Raw genomic sequence first — 22,792 nt, forward strand, 5'->3', positions numbered from 1 at the left:
TTTAGAGTACACTATATACTAGGTACTGCGACCGCCAGATGTTTGGGGGAAACCAAAGACTGAGGAGATCCAGCCCCCACTTTTGATGATTTCACTAATGTCACCGTCCGTAGGGCTTGTGCTGGAGTCCCTTTTACCCGCAAATCGGATAAGCTCCGATTCGACAGATATTTGTCGCTCGGCCACCTTCTCTGTCTGGTTGCTGCGGTGGACACGAGGATGCAGAGGGTGCAGCTCCTGCCCTCACGGAGTTTGCACCCCTCATGGGCATGGAGGGAGGGGAGAAGCACACAGGAGTCAGGCTGAGACCCTCCAGGGCTCGGGCGCCGGGCTGTGCCCGGGAGAGGCGCGTGCAGGAGCGAGCGAGCGGAGCCCGCGGTAGACAAAGCCTTTGCAGGGAAGGAGAGGCCCCGTGTGGTGGCTGCGCTCAGCCTTCTCCCACGGGTGAGTGCTGACCAGCTGCTTGCCCTCTCTGACCCCGTCTCCTCGTCTCTAAAACGGAGATGACACTGCCCGCCCCCGTTGTTTCCGAACCGTGGTAACCATCAATGCCACTGAGACCTGAGAACACTTTAAAAAGCTGTGCAGTTGTCAGCTGAACTTATTAGTGTAAGGACAGAAAGAGAGGCGGGGGAGGGGAGCTCCTTTGGGCCTGGACCGCCATGCCTCGGGGAGAGTGCGTGTCCTTTAGCTTAAGACAGTTTTCCACGAACCCCGTCCTATAGCGTTGCCTGAGAAGCCCTAAGAACACACAGACCTGTGATCCTACCTTCACACGTCGGTGGGAGGCCTGTCCAGTGTCCAGATGCAGTGCAGTCCAGACTTTGTAGTCCCGTGAGAGAGAATCCCTCATCACAGGTGAAGTGACAAGTGGACTTGTAAGTGGAATGTCCCAGAGGCTGGTCACAGGTCACCGTTCCATTCTTTGGGCTTGGCAGCGGTGTGCAGGTAACGGCTAAAGGGGTGTGGCAGAGGAGGAGAGAAGAGGCTGTTTTAGAACCCAGGAGCCCGACAGTTGTGTGTGTGTGTGTGTGTGTGTGTGTGTGCGTGTGCGTGCCTCAACACACGCGGGCAGCGTTCGGCCAGAAAGGGCTGCATCTCCCGTCACAGGTCCTGGAATGCAGCAGCGGCTGCCGGCTGACCCACACCCCAGGGCTTTGTCTGTGAAGACAGCGGTGCAGCTTGCTCCAGTGGCTCGTGTTAGGGCTGGAAGTGGCTGCTTCCTTAGCACTTTTTGCAGAAACGGAACTCTGACCTTGCCAGAAAACACTGGCAAGCGCCTGGAGATTGGAAAGTGGAGTAAAGTGCTTTCCTCTCCTTCCAACTGTCCTTGCCCCGCCCCAGGGGCAGAAAGACCCCGCCCCCGTCACTCGCCAGCACCGTGTCTGGACGGCACACACTCCGAGCCTCAGTTTCCCCACCTACGAAATGGGAAAAGTAGTCGTCCTCACCTTGCAGGGACCTTCAGTTATATAAAAATAAGAAATAATTTAAATCACATATTAAAATGGAATGTAAAAATCGTGGACATAAAGCGGACATTAATGTAAATGACCATCTGCCAGTGTCTCCCCAGTGGCCTCATCCTGCAGTGACCAGTCTCAAATGACCCTACCTGTTTACTTGTGGAAAAAGGTTACATTAGATCTCACTTTTTTCTTTGTCACAGTTTATGCATATAGAGATTGAGGTACCAGGGGACTGGCTGGGATTGGAGACCAAGCTCTGTGAGTTTTGGCAAGTGACTTAACCTCTCTGAGCCTTGATACCTTTACCTTTGAAATGCAGAGAATAGCATTCCATAGGCCCAGGGTTTTCCCAGGGACCCAAAGTGAAGACACCACATGCCAATGCTCATAGCCGACGACGTGTCGATGGCAAAAAATGAAGACCAAGAAACACACGGTTTAGGGTGTTTCTTCTTCCCTGTCTGACCCGAGTGAGCCGTGTGTGGCGTTAGACCAGAGACAGCGGCAGTGTGGCTGAATCTGAGACCGTCCTTCAACCACTGGCTCGAACTACTTGAGGTTTTGAGAACATTTTCTGTACCTTTCTCTTCCCTTCATCACTTCCCCTGTTTAACTACATCCCTCCCCCCAGTCTGATCAGCTTGCCCAAAGACCTCACTTTTCCCTGACTCTTGAAAAGTCTGTGCATTCAGGGCACGTGTGTGTGTTGGGTGGGGAGGTGTGGGGGGAGGGTGAGGAGGACAGGAGAAAGGTCAGCGGCCTATAATCCATAAGGACAAAGAGGGAGCCGGTCTCCAGCTCTGCTGTGGCCTTGCCTCCCGACAGCTGGGGCGGGCACACAGGGGTGGGAGGGGCACTGAAAAGGGAAATTGATAACACTGTCTCAGAAGTGTTACAACAGCTAGTAGATTGCAAGCCTCCTGGTACCTTCCTGCCCAGCCCACATGTGGGTATTGCGCTGGATGCTCACCCAGCAACGAGAGGAGAAAGTTCAGAGTAAACAAAGAACCAAAAGCAGAAGGGAACTGGCAGGTCACAGGAAGCCGCGGTGCGTGTCAGCCTCCTGGCAGTGAAACGCCCCCACGCAGGACAGTGTGGGGCAATGAATGGTAATCGGCCCCGCACGGCCCAGGGCGGCCTGGAGGACTTCTGATCACTGCGGAACCCTCTCCAGGGTTCTTCCCAGTTCCTCCCCAAAGCTGTGGGGACCTGGTGACCACATGGCCAGGCTGCACGGTGGCCAGGAGAGGTGGGGGGCAAGATCACACGCCTCACCCTGGCCCCCCCAGACCCAGCTGGGGCTGTGCACCCACCCCAGCTCCAGCGGCTGGCGGGCTCCCTGTGCCTGGGGGTGGGGTGGGGAAGGCCATCGGGTGCTGCTGGGTCCGTTCATTCATTCATTCACTCATTCGTTCTCCCACTTGTTTGCCGTTGCCCCAGCTTAACGATAGAGAGAGAGAGAGAGAGTGTGTGTGTGTGTGTGTGTGTGTGTGCATGCTGGTGTGTGACCTGAAGCGCAAGTGGTTTCCTCTCCATTAAAAACATGTGTCTGCCTGCGCTCGCTCAGCTGTTGAGAGCTCGTGCAAAGTGAAGGGGAACAGTGTTGGCCAACACTGGGGAACTGCGGCCAACAGTGTTGGTGCAGACCGGCTGGTGTTCTTCTTGTTCAACTTCAGTTTTAAAGTTGTGCGAGCATCAGGACAACACTGACTGCTTGGAGGGGACAGTGGACAGGGAAAGTACTGGAGGGATTCATGAGAATGCCCAGAGTGTCTATTTTCAGGCGGGCATAGTTTTAGGGGATTTTTATTTTCTCTATTTTCTTATCTGTAGCTTTTGTAAATGTAAATATTGATTTTTTAAAAAGCAGTGTGTGCCCTAAATACAACTAAAAATTGGGCACGTTAGGTGGCAGAAGGAAGGGGGACGATAAACGCATACACCTGTCCTTGCGTTCCCCAACACAGATGATCACAACCAGCTGCATTGCGTACGACATGGACAGAACACGTCGGCTTTGTTTTATATCAAGTGCAATACAGACGGATGTGCTTATGCTGGATACGCACTTTTAAAATTCTTAACATTTTATAACCTTGCATTTATAGATTAATTTCTTCCTCTTCTTTGTCTCTTCACTTTACCCTAAGTATATTTCTGCAAACTTACGCCAGATTTGGAGGGTGTTTGCAGCCAGACACCTGTAAGTTTTGCCCCTCCCCGTTCCACCACGAGACTTCCTAGGGGTGAAGGTCAGCCTTGGGACGGCCCTCCTTGGGCTACTTTTGTTCCCTGGCCTTCCTTCCAGGCACTAGCTTTAGCCAAGCAAGCACAGCTCACCTGGTTCATGACGGCAGTTTCATGGGCTGCTGCAGGCCCTGGTGCATGGCTGGTTGGCGGGGGCCACTCCCTTCACCCATTGCCCAGCGTCCTACCCCTTGCACTGCCTGCCCAGCCCCTGGGGGCATCTAAGGTCTGAATCACTGGGTTAGGGATAAAAGGGCGCATCCAGTTTTCACTCCATCTCAGCTCTCTGGGTGCTACACAGTCCCTACTTCTAAAACAGAGCCTTTTCGATACAGCCTACAGTTCATTTCCCGGAAGCTGGGGAGAATGTAGCTCACCTCGGCACTCTGGAAGGTGCGCGCTCCAGGCCCCCGTCGCCAGGCACTGCAGCTCGCTGGCGCCCGCCAGGACCGAGCCTTCGTCACAGGCGAAGCTGCAGGTGGACTGGTACTGAAAGGCACCGAAGCGGTGGGTGCAGTTCATCCGGGCCCTGTCGGGAGCCCGCAGACCCTGGCACTGCAGAGCTGAGGGAGAGGATAGGAGGGAGTGAGGGAGCAGGACACAGGGGTATGCAAGCACTCACCGATCCCACCCCTTCCCCCAAGCGGGTGCCAAGAACAGAGATTCCGAATCTGTTGCGTTTAACCTGGAGGATGAGAAGAGTGGCATTTAATCACAATGGCGCGTGAAGGATTTTATGAGGAAAATGCCATTGTTCAACATTTTGGCGATATGTATGAATGATTTCAAAATATCATACTGTTGGACCCAAGAATCTATGCTAAGTATAATTAATCAACATGCATACGGGAAAAATCAATTCATTGATTTTTTAAAATTATGACATGATTTATAAGAGCAAAATATTGAGAACAAATGTCAGTGCCACTGAGCAGAGGCTGAAAATAAATGATGGTAGGTCCATGAGAGGGACACTGAGGGCCCCTAAAAATGACATTGTTCACCTTGAAAAGCTATGGAAAGCGTCTTATGGTGTGGTGTTAAGTGAGGGGGCAGAACATAAATTGTATGGCCTCATACACCACCACCTCCTCCGTCATGTAAAACAGATGGTCAGCCGTGGAGAGAGCACTTGGATTCTAGGTGCGTTAAGCCTTATGTTTGCATTGGGAATGAGGACCGTAGCCCCCTCAGGGAGTTAGACTCAAATGCTCAGCACGTCCTATCTGCTGGGACCGTGATCAGGGGTCGCAGCAACAGCAGCGGCGGCAGCAGCGGTGACAGGCAGCAGGGATATCACTGCAGCTGGGCACCCGGTGCAGACGGCAGCTGTCAGAATAGAAACACTGGGGAGGCTGGTCAAGGGGGCTCTTGGGCCCACCTCTGTGGATGCCTGCAAGAACATCCAGCCATCTCTCCTGGGTGGTCTGCCTGCCTGGGGACAAGAGCGGCGCCCGTGAGCCCTCAAGAGCCCGCCCTCCGAAGCGTCTGAGTCTTTCAGAGGTGCGTCTGCTGCACGTCTCCCTGCTCTCACCGGCCCCACCTCCGTGGCGCACGGTCATCTGCTTCCCCGCCGCCCCTCTGTTCCCCCAACTTTCTTTGTGGTAAAATACACATAAGGTGCAATTTACCCTTCACCACCTACCCGTTCAGTGGTGTGCAGTGCATTCCTACTGACCATAGCTGCCATTCGGCTCCAGAACCATTTCCATCCTCTTAACCTGCACGCCATACCAGCCACACAGTAACTACCCATCTACTGTTTCCCCAGCCCCTGGCAAAGACCCTTCCGCCTTCTGTCGATGACCCCGACGACTCCAAGTACCTCCTATAAGTGGAATCGTACAGTATCTGTCCTTCTGTGACTTGCGTGTTTCCCTTAGCCTAACGTTCTTGAAGTTTATTCATGTTGTGGCGTGTGTCCGAATCTTTTCCATGTTAAGGCAGGACACTGTTGCATCACATGTTTGTGCCTCATGTTGTTGACCCACGCATCTGCTGCTGGGCCCTGGGCGGCGTCCGCAGTCCAACCGTGATGGTGTGCTGAGCACACAGGCGCGCTAACCCCGTTTCAGGACACTGGCTTCAGACCGCTGCCTTACTTTTCGATCGGACTCAGGGACTCACGTGGATTTCCCAGAGGTCCCAGTGCCGGCATCCGTGAAGCTCATCGCGGTTTTAAGCTGGGTTTGCGCACGGTAACGGACAAGCACTAGTGGGCAGGCAAGGAAGGGAGGTGACGGCTCTCCCGGGTCACAGAAGACCCGGAGCCTCCGGGAGACCAAAGCGTGTTGCCAGGACGTGACAGGACTAGACTAAAGGCCTTGTCCGTTACTCCTCCGCCGTCCCATGCTGTTGTTCTCGCCCCGCTCCTTCCTCCCTACCTGTCTCCTTGGCGCCAACCCACCCCCTAAGTGTCCATCAACATGCGTCATGAACACGTTGTGCCTACGACAGGCTTTGCTCCCCGTGTCCTCCCTGGTGCTCAGCACAAAGGGCCTGGCACACAGTAGGCTCTTTGCGAGTGTGTGATGAATAAATGAACGACTGTAGCAAATGCAGACGCGGATGCCTTTGCCAGGCTGAGTGGCGCAGAGGAATGTTCTGATGCCATCGTACCTTGGCAGACTGGGGCTGGCGCCGTCCACTGCCCCGTGCCGGCACACCGGACCGTGTCGGCTCCGCTCAGCACGAAGCCGCCCGCACAGCGGAAGCTGCAGCTGGCGTTGTGCTGAAATGGTCCCGAGGACGGGGCGCAGGCCACGCTCCCATGGGCGGGACTCGCCAGGGGCTCGCAGGCAACGGCTGAAAGGAGAAGGTCACGGGCTGAGACGGGGTAACGGATGGCTCGGTTCCTTCTCAGAGAGCCCCCGGGAGAGGCTGCCTCTTTCTATCCACGTGGTCCGGATGTCCAGACCCACTTTCCCAAAGGGAAACTGCCAGAACACTGCCCCATGCCACCCTTTGCCTAGGTCACTCACCTGCTCTTTTAGGTGTTGGGAACGGCCCTGCCTGGTTTCAGGAACTGTAACCCCCCGTGGCTAAGGCTGAGTGAGTGACCTTGGGACCATAAGCCACTAAGGAGACAAAGCTTATCTCCCTGGCAGGGGCACCGCCTCGGTCCCTTTTACTTCACCCTGCCTGACCCCCAATGCATGATCAGTTAGCCAATGATGGGTAAGATTCCTCAAGGGAGGGATGACCTAAACAGGCACAATCATGGGGATCCCAGGGAAGGACTTGGGGGGCTATAGCAAAAAGGGGTAATGAATTTTCACCCCTCAGCGTTGACATAGCCTGAGTCCTCATTGTGTCTGCGAGAAGTCTCCTAATCTCCTGGCTGCCTTACTTCCCCCGCCTGACTTAAGCCTGAAACAATGACAGAGGGGGGTGCAGCCCTGTGCTGGAAAGGGCAGGTTCCCCTGGGTGGTCAGGCCTAAGAAAGAATGCATAAACTCCTGTGAAACCTGCTTTACTAAGAATGCTCTCAGTTTTCTGATAAGGATCTGAGCAGGAAATGAGTTTGTTTCCCAAAGTTTTGTAGCCCTTCAGCTAACAGACCCTGACTCAGAATAAGCCCTCCTAGTTCTTTGTATGTTATCTATTGCTTGATCCTTACTGCCTGACAATGATTGATGAGCTTTATCCGTATTCCTGTGCAAACTGAACCCAATCAAAGCCCACTGAGGAAAAGGCTCTTGGCCCTTCTCCTTTGGGAGATCAGCCACCTTTCCTCCCCAAGCAGATCATGTGCTGGTAGACTTATTCTCCTCCCTGGTGGCTGGGGGTGGGGGCGGGGGGCCTGCGGGTAGAGCCCCCCCCCCACATCTAGTCTCAGCTTAGACTTCACTTTCTTTAAGAACCTCCTCTGCCTACCCCAACTCAGGGGTAGGAACCACACCCCCACCCCTGTGCTCCCACGGCCCCTGTTCCCGTTCATGCACTAGTGTGATTCTGTTTGTGCACTAGTGTAATTCTGTTCATGCACTAGTGTAATTCTGTTCACGCACTAGTGTGATTCTGCCCTTGGAGCACAGCCTCCTGAAGCCTGGAGTCTGTCATTCTCCATCGTAACTCAGAGCCTTGCAGCGCCCGGTGCGGCCAAGGTGCTCTTGAAGCATGTGCTGGCGTTATTTATGGAAGGGTAGGTATAGAACAGGCTGGACTTTTAGGGAAAAGCTGGAATAGCATAGCTTATTGCCCACACTGTGTTATCTCGCCCCAGGCGCTTTGTCTCTGGAATACAGGATGTCATCCTCATCAGCCTTCGGTTGCCAAGGGAGCGCGGCCCGACGTGAGTTCCTGAGCACAGCGAGGCCCCGAAGGACCTTAGTTCTGATAAGTTTGGTTTCCTCGCACTCTTCCCTGATAAAGCATTTCATCTCTAGGCTGGCTGTTCTTGGTTTTTGGTTTGGTCTTTTTTTTTTTTTTCTAGAAAGAACCACCCTTACACCCTGGGCTTAGACGTCTGGTTTTCACGTGTAAGAACCAGAGACGCTGTAGGGTTTCTCTCTCACGTTACAGACAAGGAAAGTGAGGTTCAGCAAGTTTCAGCAACTTTCCTGGAGCCTCCTGTCTAGACACTAGCAGAGGTGGCTTGCACCCGAGGTCTCATAGGAATTCACTCAGCCAGGTTTTAATTTCCTGCAGCCCTGTTCTTCCTTCCTGCCTTGTCAACGGGGCGGGTGGGGGTGGGGCGCTTGCACAGAATTCGCCTCTGCGGTGCTAGTTCACTGCCTGGCATTGCATCACAGCCTCTCTTTCAGTGCAGTGTCCCTTCTTCCTCTGTCACAGGCCACCTTCAAAGGCTACCAAGAGTAATCTCCTTTATTTTGTCCTAATAGCCACTGCTCTGACTCCCTGTCAAACGTAGGACATTGCCCCGTGTGTATGCCAGCAGGGCGGGAGGGGGAACAGGAGGCAGAGACTAAGGGGCTCAGCTCTGTGCATGGCACTTTATACATGCCATTTAACTGCGTGCGTTTTGTATGCTTCACCCTCACCAGAGCCCCTTGCAATTCTCAGCTCCTTTCGCAGAAGAGAAAGCCATGCCTCCCGGAGCTTGGGCAGCTTGCCCAGCGTCAGAGCCTGGAGGAGGCGATCTTCCCACTGCTCCGTGCCTCCCTCCTGGGTTCATGGGGGCTGCTGGAGGAACATCGCAGCCTCGCAGGCTGGCAAGGGTGCGGTCCGCTGGGCGGGGCCGGGGCCGCAAAGTGTGTGCCATCCCCCCTCTCTGGATAGCCAGGTCCCACTTGAATTTGCAGCTGGAACCACGTGCAGAGGCAGCCCAGACATGGGCACAGTGCTCGGTTCCTTTGTCGGGGCCTCCCAGAGCTGACATGGCCCAGCTGGAGAGAATGCCCAAGGACAGAGAGAGGCCTGAGGAGGGGGAAGGGCCATGCCACAGCCGGAGAGCCGCACAGAAGCACCTCGAAGGAGGGCTGGTGGGGTAGGAAGCTGTGAGGCTTAGGGGAGCCTAACGCTGTTGGTCCAGACACACAGTACCAAGCTGCAGGGCGACCTCAACCTCTTAAAAATCAGACTCCAATGTCCTCTCTTCTCTCTCCCTTTGCACCCCTGTCCCAGGAGGCCTTCTGGTGTCTACCTACAGGTGTGGATGCCACCTGTTCCTGCTCACGTGAAATCTGTGAATGAGATCATTCTGACCCTACCTGAGGGCTGTGAGTTTGCGAGGAGGGAAGATTTTTTTAAGTTATACTTCTAGTAAACTCGGCCTCTTACTTTTCTAGAGCCCAGCGCTCTGTTCCTGTGCCAAGCTGCAGCCACGTGCTGCGGGGGAGGTGGAAGGACAGTCAGGCTGTGGCCAAGCGGGCCCGCTTCTCCGTAGCCGGCCAGGGTCCCCCGTACTCCCGGCCAGCACTGGGTGTGGTGGACGTCGTGCATGCCCCGCCTGCTGCGACTCACCTCTGCACACGGGGGGCGAGGCCGTCCACACCCCCGAGGCTGTGCACTGCACCAGCTCCGGCCCAACCAGGACGGATCCCTCTTCGCAGCTGAAGCTGCAGCTGGACTGGCCGGGGGGCGCACCCGCAGCGTGCAGGCAGCGCATGCTGCCTCGCTCGGGGGGCCGCAGCGGTGGGCACGGGGTGGCTGAAAACAAGCACAGGCCGTGCTGTGAGCACCTGGGGAGCCGAGGAGGACACCGCAGCAGCGGGGTGCCTTCCCAAAGGGACAGGCAGGGCGATGGGTTTGGTGGCGGCTTAGGTGGTGTTTGTGTTAGCTGTTTGGAAAGATCCAAGCACCCTGATTTTTCATTTACTTTTTCAGAGCAGCAAGGCCAAATGATCAAGTTAGTGATATTCACCCCCAAGTCCTCCTTATCTCACTCTGTGCAATTTGCAGTCAACAAAGGAGAGAGGGCCCTTTGCAGTGTTTTTGCCTGAGAACCAAGACTCAAGCAGATTGTCCCACTCTACAGGGACAAAACACCACGGAAATCAAGACCAGGGTTCCTCTGGCTGATGGGCAATAGCAGTAACCAGAACTCCTCACCGACTGTAGGTCCTCATTGTTTACCATTGTGCTCAGTGCGGAAAGCCCCTTCTCCCCCCTGAAGTTCAAGGTGTCGGTGAGGGCGGAAGGCATAGGATCTACGTACCCACACAGCTCGGGGGCTTGTTGGACCAGGTTCCCGAAGCCAAGCATTCCAGCTCGCGGGCTCCGTCCAGGGTGTACCCGTCGGCGCAGTGGAAGCTGCACTGTGAGTGGAAGGAGAAGTCTCCCAGGGGGTGGCTGCAGTTCATGAGCACGCGCTGGGGGAGCTCCAGGGCCCCGCACTCCCTGACTGTGGGGGGGCGAGATAAGGATCTTTTCACTGGAGGCTTAAAGGCAAGGTCAGCTTTGCTGGACGCTGCGACAATTTGATTAACCCTCCTAACCCTGTCCCTCCACGCTCCTCACCCCATGGGTCCTTTTAGTTCCTTTGTACGGGCTGCATCTGGGGAAACACCCGTTCTTTCACTGGTACAATATTCGCCTAGCTTTGCTGCCTTACATCTCCCCTTTACCTCCTGAGATGGGATGGCAAGTGTTCTCCCCAGGAATAGAGTGGTTTTAGAGTGCGTGTCTAGGGGCACCTGAGTGGGGCAGAGGCCGGGTGGTGGAGAAAGCACAGCCCCAGCGCCACGGCGGGATCCGCGGAGCGGCGGCCTCACCGTATTCGCAGTCCGGTCCGTAGAAGCCGGGGTAGCAGGAGCAGGTGTAGTTCCCGATGGTCTCGATGCAGTCCCCTTGTCGGCTGCAGGCCGCATCCCGGCAGGAGGCTGCGTGGGGGCGGAGGGGTCAGTGCTGGACAGCCCAGCATGTGCAGAGGGAAGCTGGGTTCTTGCTCCGAGCCACGGGCTCAGCCCCTCTCAGCTGAGGCTGAGCCGGTGAAATGACACCAAACCTCAGGGCCGTTTGGAGAGCTGGCCTGGCCCCTGTGAAGGGCATCGCCGGGTCTCCATTCGAGCTGCTTTTCTCTTGCCTAAGGAGGGACTCCTGTGTGTGGACACAGAGGGACAAGCAGAGCCACCGGCAGAAGCGTAGACAGGAACTCCTCTGCATGGTACCAAATAGGCTGTGCCTTTTCACCCGAGATTGTGCACAGCGGTTATTATTCCAGCCACCCTATGGCAGGTGTCACGGTGCGGAGGCTGGGGGTCACACGCACACGACCACGACCCTGGCTCTGCTGCCTACTCGTGACCTTGCCATGACCTCAAGCAAGGTCCGGCACGGAGCCCGACCTGCGCACTGTCAGGGCCCAGATACCTTTAGTCTGTTTCAAATCCGTGCCCAGTGCCACAGGGCAGAGGACCAGAGGACCAAACGAGAGTTTGAAGACCTGCTCTTGGTAAAGGACACATGGTTTTGTGAGAAGATGTTGCAAAGGTCTAAACAGGCCAGGTTTGGGTGGGGCAGAGCCTGAGCGAGCTGCCGGGCCCTCCTCACTGAGTCCGTGCCACTGGGCGACAGGCAGAGGGAGATGGGCCAGCAGGAGACTCTTCGCGGGTGAGTGCACTGTGCAGTAGGGGGAGGGGGTGTTCGAACTGACGCTGTCCGAGCGCTGAGAACGTTTTCATTGATATTTTTGATAGCGGGCGCCAGGTCTGTGGCTGGACTGTCTTCTGGGGGTTTCCTGTTCACTGAGCCCTGGCCGTGCACTGGGCCCACTTCTGGCTCCTATTACAAGAGGAAGTCCCTAGGTCACAAGGAGGACTCTACTCGATGCTCTCTCTGTTTCCTCTCAACTCTGAGGTGCTGTAAACCTCTACAACCCCCGCAAGGCTCTGCAGAAGCTCCCATGGCCGTCAGAGAGCTTGGTGAAGCTGCACTGAAGCGCTGGGAGAGGCCCCAAGCAGAGACGACGCAGGAGGCAGCGGTCGCTGGTAGACAGAGGCTGGGGCCTCATGGTGCACCCTGCGCGCTCCGACCCCCGGCGCCTTGCAGGAGCGCTGCCCGCCCTGTGCTCTCAGGGCGCACGGGCTTTGCTCGGACTGTGGCTTCCCCAGGACCTCAGAGCCCTAGGAATAACAGAACAGCCCGTGTTCGGTACTCCACTCCTTCACAGGGTTTCGGTCCCCTTAGTAACTTGTCTGTTCTTTGGGATCTCCAGGAAAGAAACTAATGATGATTCAATGAGTAAATATTTTTTTTTTTTTTTTTGAAAGCCTATTCTGAGACCTAACTACAAATCCCGACACTTACGGAATTATCCCAACTTCATTTCTTGTTGCAGTGTATATATTCTCCTCTGTCTCCTACAAAGAGCTGACGGGTCTCTACACTTTCTCCACTCGGATGGCCAAACGCCAGCCCATGCTGGTGGAGGGGGGAGCCAGCGGTACTGAGTATAAAACTGTGCCAGTCAGTGGTGTCTGCTGATGTTGCAGCTCAGATGGGTGGCATCGCTCACGCCAGTCATTTTCAGTCTCCTTTCAGTCCTGTAACTTTTGCGCCTTTTATTGGAAAAGACTATCTTGCCAGTATGGACCGCGGGGGCTGGCCGGGGAGTGGGAGCCATGGCAGCCGAGCCCGTCAGACCGGGTCAGCTCTGCACCCAGCAGGGGGTGCCTGGGGTAGCTGGCGCACGAACCGATATCCTGCTGGTGTCCATCTTGGCCTTTGAAGAGCAGCCATTCATGGCTTTAATAACAAGTTATTTATAAAATGAAGCCTGACTACATGACGAGGCATTTATGGATGTGATTCCCCGCAGCTAGGAGGCTCGGGTGAGGAGCAAGAGGAAGCGGAAGGAATACTCTAGACTGTGTATTCTGTTCCTATTGCTGAGGACCCGTGTGGGGGTTAGTTTATAGTCTAAAGCAGTTAGAACATACGCAGGAGAATGTGACATCTGTAAGAGGACTTATGAAGGGGGAAGCTCAGGACTGGCGACACCAGCCCCAGCGCTCATGTGCCACGCAGGGCAAGAAGGGCTCCTCTGGCCGGGCAGCCACATGGGGAAAAAGGAGTCAGTTCTGGCCCTGGGCGCATGGACCTGGGGAGACCGAGCTGTCGTGCATGTCTGCTTAGTCTGGGGCTGGGAGAGCTGAGAATCGAATACACTCACAGGGTCTCATCTTCAGTTCTCTCATCCCCTCCCTCATCTCTCAACCCCCGCCAAAGTCCCACGGACCTGAAGATATGTCGTCATGGAAGGGAACCCATGAAGCATTTGTGATCCTCGATCATGTTCTCAAATTGTCTGGTAAGAATGTAGAGCGAGGAGTGTGGTGGTCTACCTGGCTCAACAAGACCAGCTTTGCAATCAACACGAGTGTCAAAGTGGCTCCATCATCCTGAGCTTAGAGCCTTGGGCAGATTCCTTCAAGGCTCTGAGACTTTCCTCCTTCAGCAAAATGAGAGTAGTAGGAGGAGTGATGGAGGAGGGTCTCCTACCACAGGACCAGCTGCCACTGATGCAAAACGGTCTCACGACCCCTGAGCCGATGACGACGCCTGGGGCATACTGATGTCCTGTGGGTGTCCCTTACAGCTGTGTGTCCTAGGGGTCGGGCTGAGTCCCCGCCCAGCTTACACTCTCTCTCATTCTAGGGCACGGTGGTGCCAGAAGGCTCTGGACATACCTGTTAGGAGACTGAAACTTCCTGAGCCCCCTGTGCCATCAGCTACAAAATGAGAAGGACACGGTAGATGGTATTAAAGTGGCCTTCTGGTTTCGGAAGCCCAGTTGGCTCTACGCCTGACCCCCTATTCTTCAAGGTGCTCAGTAACGCCGCTGGGTGGACAGTTCACCCTGTGTCCACGTCCCTGACTTTGTGCCTCCGTGTCACTGACTCAGGGACTGTGCTCGTGAACCAGGGGCGGCACTTCCCGTGTCAAACAGAAAACTGCAGGGCAGAGGAGACCCCACCTGTGTAGCAGAGCGCCCGCTTCCTCTTCCCGCACGGCTCGTCGTTCCACTTGCCGGGGGCCGACACGCTCTTGATGTAGATCTCCACGCAGTCCTGGTTGTTCTTCTTGTTGTTGGGCTCGTCGTCGGCCCAGTTCTCGGCCTCCTTGGTGAGGGTCTTTTTGGTCCCCACCCAGGTCCAGTTATTGTTGATCTTCCGGATCCCGATCCAGTAGTAGTCCTTGTAGTAAGGTAGGACGTCGTTAAGGTAGGCGATCTCGTCTTTGTTCTGGATGGCCACCAGATCCGTGAAGAACCGCTGGCAGAACAGGCGGGAGGAGTTCCACGAGTAGGGGCTGCTGCTGTAGTTGTAGGTCCACGCCGCCACGCCGCACTGGCCCGTCAGCTCTGCGGAAGGGGCGGGGAACAGGGGAGTCAGCGTGTCCAGCCAGGGGCAGCTGCGAGTGGAAGTGCACTTCCGTGGAGTCGGCGAGTTTTCAGCCAGAAGGCGAGTACCCCACACGTGACTCTTTGGTGTCCAGTCGAGTTGTTTTAAGGAAAAAGACTGGTTTCCAACTTTCATTTAAAAGGGAACATGAAATCGTAATAGGGAAAATGACCTGTTCTGAGGATGCTTGGAACTGAAGGTTTGGAATCCTAAGGTACCAGAATGGGAAGGGACTTTAGAAGTCATCTCATCTTCTCCTTTTATAAATGGGGGGGGGAGGGCATGGTAAGTAATTGGCCAAGTCCAAGCTAAATGACACCTACGACGTCCCGAGGACTGCCTCCTGTCTACCTGTGCTAGCCCTTCCCGGGGAGACTAAGGTGCACTGTGACCCGGAGCCCACATGCTGGCCCCGCCTCTTCGCCCTCACATTTACATTCTTAGCAAGACAGAACGCCGATGCCCACGCCTCTGCGCATGTTCTTCCTGCCGTCCTGGCTGCTCTCCCCACCCGGGCCCGGTAAGCTCTCCCTCCTGCTTTCCCTGGCACCCCAGGCGCACTTGGCGCTCCTCCCTCCGGGCTCCCCTGCACCTCAGCTCTGCCTCCGCCTCCCTCCTGCCCTCCCGCGTGGCAGCGTGTTTCCGTGTTCGCACGGCGCGGTCCACACCTGCCGGGCCTGGTCCCTTCCCAGCTCTGGGTTCCTGACACCGAGCAGACAGCCTGGTGGTGCTTAACGGGCACTCGGTGAGCGCCGGTTGGGTGGGACACGGCAGGTCTGTGGCAGAGGCGGGTTAGAAATCAGACCTGCTGACTTGCCGTGGGACACTCAGTCCACAGCTCTAGGCCGTTCCTCTTTGATAAACCACTTCCCCTGTCTCTGCGCACTCACGCGCCGAAGTCCTCCTACACAGGCCTGTTAAAGAAGCGCTGGTGCTACCCAGTGACGTAAAGAATGAGCCCCCCAAATGTGTGCAGGGCGAGCACGGGAATGCAGGCCCCGTCTCCGCGGCCAGCGGGCGCCCGCCCGAGCAGAAGAGGCCGGCCCCCACGTGGAGCGGGGCACGACGCAGGCAATCAGACCTGGAAGTGGCTCCCTTTCCTGTTTATAAAGTCTTTTCCTACCTGGCTCTCTCCCCCACCGCCTGCCTGAGCGTCGGTCTTGCTCGTCCCTCTCTCCCTGACACCCTTGTTATGCTATTGTTCTGGTCTAAGACTTTATTACTCCGATGTCGCCGGGGATGCGTCATGATGTTCATGGACTCGGGGTAATTTTGCCTTCATGGGCCCCTTCTTTCATAATGGTTATTAAAAACAATATCTTACACCTGCATCGGCATAAAGATGACGACATTACCATTGTATCCTACAAACGTTTCCTTTGACCTGGACAGAAGTCAGGGTTCAAGAAACCGAGACATCACTGTGGCTCCCTCACCGTACTGTGGGCCTGGGCCCCTTGGTTAAAGCAGCCCCGGAGGGATCCGCACAGGGTCTCCCCGAAGCCCTTTCTAGCAACAGGTTGGGGTCGGGTGCCCGTTGTCCTCCCAGGGGCCTAGGCTCGGGCAGCTTTCCCGTGCCTTCGTTCCCCCCCCCGCCGCCCCCGGAGAAGGGACCCTCATCGCCCGTGGCCGGAGGAAGGGTGAGCATAAAGGTTACCGGAGATCAGGGCACTGAGGCAGAGAAGCTGGGCGGCTCTGAAGACTCCCCGAGGCCTCCAGTTCCCATGGGCTCCTAGGCAGCTGGCCTGAAACGAGAAAAGCAAACTCCCTTCTAGTGCCCACGTGCGGTCAGCGGGACCACAAACTTCCCAGTCCACAAGCGCCACGTGGAGGTACAGTCCCGCCTGCTTCTTGTTTCTCACTGCTCTGCTTCTAAGTTCTGCCCTCGCTGCACACCCGACCAGTGCCGCCGTTGCTTCATTCACCCTACAAATAGGTACCGGGGAATGACTGTACTTCATGCCTCTAATACGCTTCTTTTGTGACACGTGTTGTAATGTGCATGTCGGAAAAACACTGTCATTATTACTGTGTAATAATCTCCCTTTGAGAACGGGTGTGCCATCCCCAGGAATGGTAGGCAGTCACGTGGAGACTCGAGCCTCGCTCGCTGTGCTGTGCTGGGTCCCGTTTGACCCGTGTTTTGTCTTCCGGCTCTACCGTGTCATCACGCGTCTGCAGGGCTGTCCGATGTTGAGCAGACGTGCGTGTGTCCCCAGGTGCCACTCACTCATACACGTGGTGTTCTCCTTGGACCAAGGGCACGTGTTGTTTCTCATGACCTCCCTTCTGTTGGGACCTCATCAAATCCATTAACATTTTGAAAATTGTTTTTAGACAAATAAGTTCTAGAAATGTTTATCTCGCTCAGCTCCCTCGTGTCGAGCATGAAAAGACCGAAGGCTGCAGAGTCTAAGATAACACATTCAAAACAGCCCCAGCAGAGCCTGACTGTGAAACAAGAAGGCTCTTCACTCCTTTACCTTCATGAACCTCCAGGCCCCCAAATCCATATTGCACTGTTGGGGATGACAGAGCCTGTGCTGTGACCAAGCCTGGCTGCTGCATGGGTGCCCCTCCAAATCCCCACCCCCCAACGTAAAGCCACCAACGTAAAAGCAGTGTGTGGCTTAGCAACTGAAGTTTTCTTGCTCCTCCATCCAGACGGCTACCTAAACCCCCTCCGACAGAGAAATCCTGAATTGCAGAGACCACGCTGCAGCGATGGGTAATGTAAGGTGCGTGGGGTGGGGGGGTAGGGTGTACACGCACTGTGGACCACAGCCTGACGAGAGAGTGGGCAGACATAAATCACCGCAAGCCTCCCAGATAGTGGGGTTACCACTGTATGAGAAACCTGGTACTTTTCCATCTAGGAGTTCCCGAATACTGGCGTTGCCAAGTAGGCATATTGTGTCCTTGTGAGCAAGGGCACTGGTCGGCTGGCCTCAGGAGGACCCATGCTCGAACACTGGGAGGAAGGTCATAACATTGGCTGGCTGTCAGCACAGGAAGTGTGCTGGTAGCCCCTGGCTGGGGACTTGATCCCACCGGGTGCTCTCTGGGTTGTGTTGAATCACCGGCTGGTGTTAGGACCGCATTTCCATTCAGTGCCCACCAAGTACACGCCAGGTGCTGCACCTGGATGCATCTTCAAGCCAGGATGAGGCTGACTTCCCAAAGGGCAAACAAGCAAGAATTTAAGAAATACATGTTCAGATTTCCAATTTCCAAAAGTACTTTCCTAAAACCAGTGTGCCTAAGATCATGCCATGCTTCCCTTTAACAAGACAAATCTCACCTTTTACTCATCTGACTCTTACTTATTATGGGGTCTTGCCACCAAGCCCCCATCTATAAAACAAAAACATTGGTGTGCCAGACAGAGACCATCCACAATATTGGTACAGGTACTGAGACCTTGAGTGCTTCAGATGACCTTGTGACAAATCCTCTTCAAGTCCAGGGGCTTCCATTTCTCTCCCTTCATCAACTCGGACGGAGGACCAATCAAGTTGTCAGATGCCAAAGCACAGACTCGGTGTTGATGATGAAGCATTATGTGACTTTGGGCATGTAGCTGGGAAGGAGTTCAAAGAACTGACATTGCTATAATAAAACCTCCCTTTCCCTTTACTTCTTCATGTGAATGAGGTTTCTCAGTGTTTAAATCCCTAAAATGAAATGTTGGCCTGGCTGGCATAGCTCAGTGGATTGAGGGCAGGCTGAGAACCAAAGTGTCGCAGGTTCGATTCCCAGTCAGGGCACATGCCTGGGTTGCAGGCCACGGCCCCCAGCAACCACACATTGATGTTTCTCTCTCTCTCTCTTTCTCCTTCCTTTCCCTCTCTAAAAATAAATAAATAAAATCTTAAAAAAAAACTAAAAAAAAAAATGAAATGTTGGAGTAGGGTTGATGTTGAACTTGTCTGCTTGTATTGACAAGTAATATTCATGCGCCATCACATGAACAAAGAGAGGGAAAGCCCCTCTTCTCATTTAGATTCATCTTCCATCACATTTTAAATATAAAAGTTTAAGTTATGCATCATAATGTATAGTCTGTTTATGCTATTTTATTTAATTATTTACTAAAAGTAATCATCACACGGATACAATCAAAAAGAAAAATTGCACACACATGGAGATATGATTTCAGAAAACTGAACCTTTTCCGTTGGGGAGCGGCAGGGAGAGAGCTGGTTTTAAGTGTTTCACGGTTTCAGAGGACTGGGAGGCGCTTCTGACCAAGGCATGCCTTCCAGGAAAGGAAAGCGCAAGTCACTGTGCCTCCCTGTTTTGGTCTGACCACACTTCTCCATTTTTCAAAGTCACCCGATGCCGAGAGTCACCTCTCAGGGACAATTTGAGAGGGGAGCTGCCAGAGACCACAGAGATCGCTTTGAAATCAACTTGGTCTTTCTCCTGAATTCCACAGCAGGTCTTTGGACCAGGGATGCTCAGGGCGGAGCCGCCACCTCTGCCCGTCCCTGAGACTCGGTGGCTTCGGACGCCTTGTCCGTGCTTGCTCACCTGAACGTATTGTATGTTGGGCTAACGCAGTGACTCTCATTCTCAGAGGGTTCATGAAATTCTCTGGAAGTCTGATAAAAGCCATCATTAGGATTCTTTTAAAAAAATACTCACATTTTTAAAGATGATTTCAGAGGGTTCATGGGCCCACTAAGTCCATCCATGTTTAATGGACCCCAAGTTCAAATCTCTGTGTTAAACGTAAGGCAGCACCTTGGCTCATTGGCAACCGGCAAGGGTTTTGCGTGTGGGAGCAGAGGGTGGAGGATGCTTAAAAGTCTCCCTGTGAGTGATAACTTCCTGTGAAACTTTCCTGGGGTGGACGGGCATCGTCACGCCTGCTCTGTCCACAGCATCATCCCCAGGACGCTGCTGGCTCTCAGCTACTGAAGACCTCAAGACTCTGTCCTTGGTCTACGAAGCAAGTCAAGTGTCCAACAAGAGAAAATCCTCGCGAGGCAAAGTGGCCGTGGGTTCTGCTAATTTCTACTTCAACGATCTCTGGCCACCCACTTCCAACTGGACATTATCGGGAAGGAGTCTGAGACCGGGTCCTGGAATGACATCCTGTGCCCGTGTGACCATCATTGAGGCTGCTTTGCTCTGGGGTCACCTTTAGTCTTACTTCTCCAAAGAACTGACAGCGACGGCGGGGCGGGGGCGGGGGTGCAGGGGGAAAGTGTGAGGAGCATGTGATTTTCCCTGGGCCTCGCTTGGCGGACAAAGAGGGGCCGGGGGCCAGCAGGAACCCCGTCGCCAGCGTCTGGGCGCCTTACGGAAATGCCGCCACGCAAGGAGACTCCATTCCATCTACGCTAGAGACCACGGCTTTGCACTTCTAGAAGCGGAATCGAGCGATGTGCCTCCCAAGACCCTTCGTCTTCTGTCCAGCTGTTGCCCAATGTCTTATCTTGTCTACAGCTCAGCTTTCTTAACTTCCTTGCCTCCGAGCTGCTCCCTGGCCTCTGCCCCAGCAGCCAGCAGAACTGCTCTTGCTAACTTCACCCCTGGCATCCAAACGCCCACGCCCAGTGAAGACGCCCACCCTTATCTCCGTTGAGTGTTCTGCAGCAGCAAATACGACTGACGACTTCCTTTTGCTTACAACCCTCCCTTGGTTCTTCTTTTACTTCTCCTCTGACCGCTTAAGCGATGTTTCTGAGCTTCTTCTGAATTTACCTCAACTCCCCACCTTCACTTGCAGAGACAGGGATTCCTCTGGGCTCCTGTCTCCACGGCCCAGTTCTCGTATCACTCGGCTCTTTTCCCGGGGCCTCCTTAGGGTCGTCGTTTGCCAGCGGCCCCCTGTCAGCATCTTCATCCCTGACTCCCCTCCTAAGCATGAGTCCCACATTCCAAAGGCAAAGCAAACATCTGAGAAGGTGGCTGGAGAGGGCTGCTGGCAGAGGGTCCTCACGGGCCGGGACTTGGACTTACTTGGGTCTGAACCCCAGCCAGAGCAGAGAGCAGGTGCCTGACGCTTAATGAACATGTTAGGGATGGACGAAGGAAGGAAGGAAGGAAGGAAGGAAGGAAGGAAGGAAGGAAGGAAGGATAATGGTAGAGGAATGACTGAGAGCAAGATAGTAGTATACACCGACTAGGAAAATGTGTGATAATCATAACGAAGGTCATTCTGGTTTAAAGCAGGGATTGTATCAAATTTAGAAGTGTATCATGATCAGGTAGATGCGCTTAAGGCTGTGCCAAAAACTATGTTCTCGGCGCTTTGCCTCATCCTATCTGAGTGTGAGAGGAACATGGGACACGATGGCCCGTGTCCCCCGTGAGAGGACAGGGGAGCAGGACTCACTCTCTCGATCCCATCCCGTCCCCGTGGGGTGCACAGTCTCCTGGGGAAGACAGACTATGAAACAAACCCCGTAAGCATACAACGGCGGTGAACGTGTAAACATGAAAAAGAGAAGACGGTTATGCATGCCAGGTCGGGAGTGAAGGCGGGACAGTGTGGGAGAATGGCTGGCGGTCACATGAGACAGGCGGTCAGGGCCCTGACGCTGAGAGCAGACCGGCCCGCAGAAACCAGCCAGTGAGGAGCAGGAGGAAGAAAAAAGGAAAAGCAAGTCCGAAGGCGTCAAGATGGAAGCTAAACGGGAAGTGTTGAGAGGACAGAAAGACAGGGTGTCTGGAACGGAGTGGACAAGGGGAAGGAGGGTGTGACATGAGGCTGGTGGCATGTCCCCCTGGGCACCAAAACAGGGGGACGAGATCTTGTTTTGGGTGCAATGAGAAGCTGGAGGTGGAAGGAGGTGGAAGAAGGTGGGGGAGCTGGGCTAAGAGAGGCAATGGCGTGGTCTGATGGCTGTTGACATTGGAAGGTCCCAGAGGGTAACTGAAAAGGTAGGCTGGGGCCAGATCTTGTGAGTCTGAAATGACCGTGGCAGAAGGAATCCAAATGCCGGGGTTTTGGGCAGAGAAGACCCTGAGTGGACGCATGTAGCTATGGCGTTTCCGAGGAATCAGAAGCAGGGGGCTGAGCTGTAGAATGGGGCGGCTACAGTGACAGTCCCGGTGGTTTGGGCTGGGGCCCGTGGGGGTGCAAAGGGGGGGGTAGATGTGCTAGTCATTGAGGAGGCAGAACTGGACACCTTGGTGGCAGCGTCCTGACTTTACAAGGCTTCCCAGCTGATACATTATTTCTCTTAAGTTTCTGGGTAGCACAGATATTAGGGGCCCCAGCTTCAAAACAGAACATGAAACACGGTGAAAAAAAAAAAGAGTTCTCTAAGCTGAACAGTAAATCAGAAGTAGGAACAGGAGGAAACCCAGGATCTCAACACTAAGAATCAAAGCCTATATTTAAATTAGACAACTGGTCACCATTGCTTAGGGTGAAATACTAGCATTAATTATACAGTAACCTACCTAAAAAATTTTTGTAAAAGTCCATTGCATAATGGCCGAGCTATCTCCCTACAAATATGAAGGAAGGATTTGTTTGGTATTTGATGTTATAAAATTCCATTTTGCTTTCCAGTCAGAGAAGTTAGACACACCCAGAAGACGATGGAGCAAGTGTCGTGGATGAAACTGTCACGTGCCCACTCTCTAGGGTGAGGTCCTGGGTCTTTACTCAGCGCCGCCGCTCACATAGTAAGTCGCTCTGATCTCTGAGGGTTTGACTGAGAAGCTTCCACTTATAGAAGTCTGATGCTGGACATTCTAAGAGCCAGTGGCCAGCCCAGGAGAGGGTGAACCATCTAGTTGCACTTTGCGAAACACAAGTAACGGAAGGAAGAGTAAGATCTAGAAGCCACAGACCTATGCTGGTGGAAGGTATGAATGGAAGACAGTTCAGACCTGCTCCTCAGCCCCCTGAAACCTTGACTAATTTTGGCATCATTTTACTGTAAGTTTTCAGTCAAGAGCTGCCCCGCTGAGCTCACCTGACTGTGCAAACACTCCACTGATAAACCTTGACCTCTTTCCTCAGGTCCTAGAGGTCAACGGAAACCACTCTGAACTTGAAGCCAAACTATACACAGGGTTCGAGCTTCCTGAAAGTTAAATGTGTTCAAGGGCAAAGGGAGAGGTCTTGTCTTTGGAATATTTATGCCAATTCCAGGACCTGGGAGGTTAGCACTTCACTGCAGTTCCAGTCTCTGCTGAGGAAGCCACAAGGAGCTTCTGAGTATAAAACATAGAGGGTGATAGGGTGGGGCTCCAATCCTGAGTCCCCCATGGAGGGTGGGGACCCCTTGCAATTTTCCATGAAGC

General features: G+C 54.2%; 1 protein-coding gene across 2 annotated transcripts in view; it reads right to left on the reverse strand.

Annotated features, from left to right (window-relative positions):
- LOC123818399 (selectin P) overlaps positions 1-22,792 on the reverse strand; it is a 38,075-nt gene that overhangs the window by 13,681 nt on the left and 1,602 nt on the right. For both annotated transcript variants that reach the window (XM_045838556.1, XM_045838557.1), the window contains exons 2-9: positions 16,179-16,266; positions 14,095-14,481; positions 10,892-10,999; positions 10,336-10,521; positions 9,642-9,827; positions 6,336-6,521; positions 4,094-4,279; positions 770-955 (exon numbers count right to left, since the gene is read on the reverse strand). In XM_045838556.1, the coding sequence (XP_045694512.1) occupies positions 770-955; positions 4,094-4,279; positions 6,336-6,521; positions 9,642-9,827; positions 10,336-10,521; positions 10,892-10,999; positions 14,095-14,481; positions 16,179-16,266 (1,513 nt within the window). The remainder of the gene's footprint in view (positions 1-769; positions 956-4,093; positions 4,280-6,335; positions 6,522-9,641; positions 9,828-10,335; positions 10,522-10,891; positions 11,000-14,094; positions 14,482-16,178; positions 16,267-22,792) is intronic.

The sequence above is a fragment of the Phyllostomus hastatus genome, unplaced genomic scaffold, assembly GCF_019186645.2.
Source record: "Phyllostomus hastatus isolate PE091 unplaced genomic scaffold, TTU_PhHast_1.1 phas_contig_283, whole genome shotgun sequence".
NCBI lineage: Eukaryota > Metazoa > Chordata > Mammalia > Chiroptera > Phyllostomidae > Phyllostomus > Phyllostomus hastatus.